At 48.4% G+C, this 6,237-nt stretch overlaps 2 protein-coding genes across 2 annotated transcripts; both read right to left on the bottom strand.

The window, feature by feature from the left end:
- Window positions 1–969: 969 nt before the first annotated feature.
- DEU56DRAFT_913048 (uncharacterized protein) lies at window positions 970–2,719 on the bottom strand (the record flags this gene model as incomplete). The annotated part of the gene is made up of 8 exons (XM_041357476.1): window positions 970–1,152; window positions 1,206–1,304; window positions 1,358–1,492; window positions 1,541–1,626; window positions 1,691–1,707; window positions 2,386–2,519; window positions 2,562–2,632; window positions 2,683–2,719. 8 exons carry the CDS (start codon window positions 2,717–2,719, stop codon window positions 970–972), a joined length of 762 nt encoding a protein of 253 aa, XP_041208213.1.
- A 1,907-nt stretch (window positions 2,720–4,626) lies between these two features.
- On the bottom strand, window positions 4,627–5,747 carry DEU56DRAFT_913049 (uncharacterized protein; the record flags this gene model as incomplete). The annotated part of the gene is made up of 4 exons (XM_041357477.1): window positions 4,627–5,018; window positions 5,081–5,234; window positions 5,291–5,491; window positions 5,541–5,747. The coding sequence occupies 4 exons, from the start codon at window positions 5,745–5,747 to the stop codon at window positions 4,627–4,629; spliced, it is 954 nt and encodes a 317-aa protein (XP_041208214.1).
- Window positions 5,748–6,237: the final 490 nt, after the last annotated feature.

The following is a 6,237-nucleotide window of genomic DNA, read 5'->3' on the forward strand; positions in this document are numbered from 1 at the left end:
CTGCAGCCTATACAGATACACACACGTGCAGCTAATATCAGATCTGCAAGGTATGTGATTGCCTTCAGCTAAGTCTAACCTGTGGTCTTCTGAAGTGACTCAAGATATTCTATCTGACACGTCTGCCACCAGTCGACATGCTTTGCAAGAGAATATCATTCTCCAGGTAACATGATATTCAACTCATTTGTTTACTTATTCTGTTCTTACTACCATCCAGCAGCAAGACATATCTCAGCCACTCTGTGACACCTTGAACAGGCTGCCAAACGCCACTGTTGACGATCTACCAAGTTCGAACACAGGTCATAGAAGCAAACGGACATGGGAGGACCGTGGTGAGAATACCCCATGCACAGACCCACAAATTATTGACTCCCCGGCGCACAAGTGACCTGCTACATCCAACGAGATCAGTTATCCGGTAAGCAGCTCTTGATTCTCTCGGTGCATGGGCTGACCATCATCTTTATCTTAGAATCGCACTACACGACACCAAGTTTATCCTAACTTTGTGCAGGGTTCGTCGCGAGATGCAGGATAGCATCACATTCCTTGGCCGTCCTGTCATTGCATCAACTGGTTCAAGTTCACATGGTGAGTACTAATTTTCCGTCTTCTCACTATAGGCTGAATCATTCTTACACACTGTACATGGCAAGGCGCTACTTCTACAACCCCAACGCCAGGCCGATCGCAGTTGAAATTCAGCTTCTCACAAGTCGACCGCACGCCAGCAAACAAACACTCTTTACTCGACGATAGCTCTGAGGACGGCACACCATCCAAACGTGGTCGCACCTAATTTTGAAGCTGAATGCGAGTGTAATTACAGTTACTGTACATTATTTTCACATTTGCTACTTACCTATACATGTATTTGCTATGCCATGTTTTGAATCTATTGGTGCACCTTTGCTTTCCTCTGAGTCAGACGATAGTCCACCGTGGCAAAGCCATGGGTTACTGCTAGTGGATAAATAAAAGAAAGAGTACCGCATTCATGCCCTCGTAGAAGCGGGTGAAGGCTACGGGAGTCTGCACTTCCTGCTCTGGATCCACATCATAATCTGATTCAGGTTCAGTCACGCTCTTGTCAACGATGTCGACCAGTTTCTCAGTACTGCTAATAAGCACTTGATCAGCACACTTCTACAATATGTGCTATTCAGCGACACGAACGAATACAACTGAGAAAAACTCACGATATCTTCAGCAGTCGGCTCTGATTCAGGTTCTGTCACGCTATCGTCCACTACTGGAGGACCTCCCTTGACAATGTCCGATAAAAATGATTGATATTGCTTGAAATGTATTTAGTAAGATAAATCAATATCATTACTATGCAAATGCTTACAGTTTTCTGGGCCTTTAACCAATCATCAAGCACTCCTGGTGTCTCAGTGTGCATGTCGCTGGTGTCGGAACCCTCTACAATACCAGCTTGTGAGCTTAGCTGCTGGAGAGGCTTTCCGATAGATATTTCAATGGTCTGCAAAGAAAATTAGTTGACATCAGTTGAGTTGCACAAGGGACTTACTATGGGACCTGGTGTTCTGCACTCAAACGTGAATGTAAATGCTTTCACCTCCACGGGCAGTTCTAGCTTGATTGCATTGTGGGCTGCTATAGCGTGAGTAGTAAGTGCAAGCTGTAACGCGGGACTTAGATGAATTTTCGAAAAACTTACTTTGCTCCAAGCACGGCCTAAACAGATGTTGAAATATTGACTATGCAGTGTTGATTAGTGGTAGAATAGCAGATATTTGAAGAGTATAAACGGGATTCGAATAGACGTGTTGGCGATGTTGGAAAAGCGTCTGTTTACATGTGTTGCTTCGGACTGAGCGAACAAAATTTGCTACACGTCGGATTTACATCTGATTACAAGGGTAGGTACATTTAGAGTCGTTTTACACACGCTGTCTTCCTCTGTTTAGGATCTGGCTAAAATCTCATTTCCGCAGTGACTGGGCTGCTTATCTGGGTAGCTGCTTGCTGCTAAGATTCTATACTTTAACTGATCTTGTGATTTATTCAACCAACCAACCAACCAACCAACCAACCAACCAACCAACCAACCAACCAACCAACCAACCAACCAACCATCAACCATCAACCATCAACCATCAACCATCAACCATCAACCATCAACCATCAACCATCAACCATCAACCATCAACCATCAACCATCAACCAACCATCAACCATCAAGCATCACCTCTTCATGATCCACCATGATGCTTGATGCACAAGCCATAAGCATATTTCTCACATCCCCTTGCAACCAACCACTCTTGAAGGGCCTGCAGCTGAAAAATCATGGCAAGAATGGGCCACATTATGCCGATAAGCTTGAACATGATGTGGAGACATCTGCCGTACCTCATGATGCCAGTGCTAAGGCGGCCCACAGCCAGGGGTGGGTGCGTGAGGTCAATGTCAAGGTCAAGGTCAAGGATGAGGATAGGCTGGGACAATACGCAAAGCACCATCATAATGTACAACCTGGAAACCAACTTGAATGAAAATAGCAATAGAAGATGTCAGTTTCAGCTTACCTTTGTCTTTTTTCTGATGCATGAGTCTGGTGCATTCAAGCTAGCAGCCTGAGATTCAAATGTTGTTTGATCTGTCAGACACTCAATTAGAACAGTATCTGCAAGGAATTCATGGACTTACCATAATCCTCTACATGCAGTCGCTTTTGAGGCTGCATCCTCTGCAGCTGAAGCACCACTGGTGGTGTTCTGTACGGGGCGGATCATTGTTGCTGTGGTGGTCCTCGTGAACAACAGAAAATCCATGAGCAGCACAGTGAGTCTGTTGTTGAGGCTGGCAATCACGAGTAGTATCTTCATGCTGCCTTTTTCCAGAAGGGGGGTCAACATTCAAACCACTGGTTGGTTGATGTTGATGTTGATGTTGATGTTGGTTCCTTCTACTGTTCCAGCAATGTGTTTGGGACGGAGTATTTGAATTTCTCGGAGTCTGCTAATTTGCACAGCATGATGTGGGAAGCACTGGTGACCAAAGAAATATTGAACATCTTAGGGTCATCATTTTCACATTGGTCAATGTGATCTGAAGCAACAGGATTAGATATGAAAATGAACACAGACAATAAGTACCTTGCAGCCAAGGAACAATATCAATCTCGGACAGGAGCCATCTCAAATATGATGGTTGATGGTTGGTTGGTTGATGGTTGATGGTTGATGGTTGGTTGGTTGGTTGGTTGGATTGAAAATGTGCTTGACAGACGTGGCCCTAATTGGGAGCCATCAGACGGGTGCATATTGATTATATTTGCAACTGAATTTTGGAAATCAAGCTAACATCAATAGAATTTGATCCTTATGCCCATCTGTGATTTCATTCGGAAACTGTCCATGCATGCACATAACAAATAAATAGGTTAGGTTGAAATATGCAGTGTGTCTCTGAGGATATGCATCACATCTGTTTACAGAGGTGTGAGCACCCACCTGTGAGACGGCCCCAATTGGGGACCGCGCCCTATCATGAGCTTCGGACATACATACACATGCACCTATGAGGCGGCTCCCATTGGGGACCGCATCTCTGAAGCACCCATATATGAGGCGGCTCTCAACGGGGACCGCATGTGTCAAGCAGACTAGTTGTGCGCCCCAATATATGAGACTGCGGCTCCCATTGGGGACCGCATCTGTCAAGAACGGATGCAAAGCAACCGGCCTGTGAGACGGCTCCCAATGGGGACCGCTTCTGTGATGGACAATTGTGTTAAGCACCCACCTGTGAGACGGCTCCCATGGGGGACCGCGCCTGTCAGTGATCTTGACTTCCTTTGGGAGCCGTCTGTGTAAGTGCGCCGTCCCACTGGTGGGGTGCTTGACCAGTGTGCATGATAGGTGCGGTCCCCAATGGGAGCCGCTTCACAGGTGCGTGTGCTGGCCCGGGGCGGTCGTCAATGGGAGCCGCCTCGTAGGCAGGTACTTGACATCCGTTCTTGACAGATGCGGTCCTCAATGGGAGCCGTCTCACAGATCGGTGCTGCACAATCGGTTCTCGTCGGATACGGTCCCCGATGGGAGCCGCCGTCTCACGGCTGCGTGATTGAACAGCAACCTTCAGAGGAGCAGTCCCCAACGGGAGCCGTCTCACAGGCAATGTAGTAATCTCAAAGATGTGTGGTGACAGACACAGTTCCATTGCGAACCGTCTCATAGCAAAGTTGGCATTTGAATGGTATTTAGGTTAGATGCGGTCCCCATGTGGAGCCGTCTGAGTGCAGGGAGGCAACCAACCAACCAACCAACCAACCATGGCGATGGCGGTTGAGCCCCCGGTTCCGGTTTAACGAAAGGCAGTGGCACATGAGGGAAGGATGGAACCGGATGTTCTGGCCACGAATGTTCTTAAATGAAATGACGTGGTGTGATGTAGGGTACGGGCGGTTCCTATTGTGAGCCTCACATGCGCATATTGCATCACCTGGTACATAGACAGAGCCGGTCACCAATGGGAGCCGGCATGCTCATCGCCCACTGTCGTCTGATCACGGGATTAACCTAAACCAACCAACCAACCGTTGTATAATGTATGTAAATCACTGATGTCACGTATGTATTGTATTTGGATCTAAAGGCGGCGGCGCTTTTTGGACATATATCCATTAATTGCACTGACTTCTTCTTTCAATGCGTTGAGGGCGGTATCAACCACGGAGATGTAGCTGGGCAGAGCTTCAATCCTCCCTGCCATGTAAGCGGCCTCTTCGTCGCTCTCGGAGTCTACCTCGTCTTCGATTTCGGCCTCCTTCCTCTTGCGACTGCTGTTGAGGACGCTAGCTGTGCTGGAGGGGCCGGCAGCCGGCTGAGGATGTTGCGAGGCCGTGGACTTGGCTTTGGACTTGCCCTTGTCCTTCGGTGCATGCACATGCCTTGGTGCAGGTCTGTGCCTAGGAGCCGCGCTGGGCTTTGGAGCCATATGAGCCAGGACGGCTGTGGGAGCAGCATTTGCCTTGCCTTTCTCTACAGTCCAAGAGTGAATCAATGGTGAACTCTTCAGATGATCAACACCACACAGAACTCACCGACAACAAGAGAACATCTGGCCTTGAGCCGCTTGCAGTTCAGGCAAACCATGCCAGCACTATTGCTATAGCATGGTCGACCCATGTTGGCGCAACGGGTGCATGAGACAGGATTGACCTTATCGGTCGCGACGCTCATCCGGGGTGTCTGCGTCTGAAGCAGCTTGATAGGTCGGCGAGTTATATTATAAAATGAGAGCAGAAACACACCTTGACCTTCTCGACCGTCTCCTCCATCTCTTGGGCAGCCGGATCCGCCTGGCTCGCCGAGGCGGTCTTCATTTTGCGGATGTCGCGCTGAAACGCGTCGTGTAAGAGCGTCGCTTGCCCGCCTAACTCCCTTGCTGCGACGGACAATTCAAGCGGCAAGTGCTTGTCCTTCGCATGATTGAGGCAGGCGATCAGAGAACTCTGGTGCGGTATGATGAGAATGACATAAAAAGAGTTTGTAGTGACTTACAAAAAGTTGCGTCCAGCGCAGGCACCAATCTTCCTTTTCGACATATGGCGCACGGTCCTTGTCGGCAGGCACTGCGTCGATCAGTGTTTGTATCGCATCGCAGAGTGCTTGAATCTCGCATGTGAGCGCGGCAGTGTCGTTGTCATCCAGAACGACAGAAGGACTAGCAACAACGTTAATGTCGGTGTTGCTGGTTTCAGACGACATGACAAGATCGGAAGGATGGAAGATGAGAAGACAAGTGATTAATGAAGTTGAGGAGGGGAATTTGTAGGGAACAGCGACTCCTCAGCCATGCGCCCACATTTGTGGCTTAATGTATTCATTCCACCGTCCACTCGCCCGATTTGGTCAACACTGTGTCTCAACGGGCCACACACAATATTAGATCACGTGCTGCGTACCAGAAATGTTGCTAAGTCTGAAGTCTGTAGACCGGTGATGCTGGACAATCAGTCATATATGGTAGACCGGACGCATAATCACCAGTGTATACAGACGGCTCCCATTAGGGAGACCGTGAGTGTGGTGGAGTCCAAGTCGGATGAGTATCAAACTGTAAGACGGCTCCCGAACGGGACCGCATCTATCTTACATATCATTCGACTGAAAAACATGGATTTGCGACGGTTTCAAATGCCGCCGTGTCTGCAACCACAGATATTAGGGACTAATACTGGAAATATCAGACGGCTCT

The sequence above is a fragment of the Suillus clintonianus genome (genome assembly GCF_016758775.1).
Source record: "Suillus clintonianus strain FC179 chromosome Unknown DEU56scaffold_38, whole genome shotgun sequence".
In the NCBI taxonomy this organism is placed as follows: domain Eukaryota; kingdom Fungi; phylum Basidiomycota; class Agaricomycetes; order Boletales; family Suillaceae; genus Suillus; species Suillus clintonianus.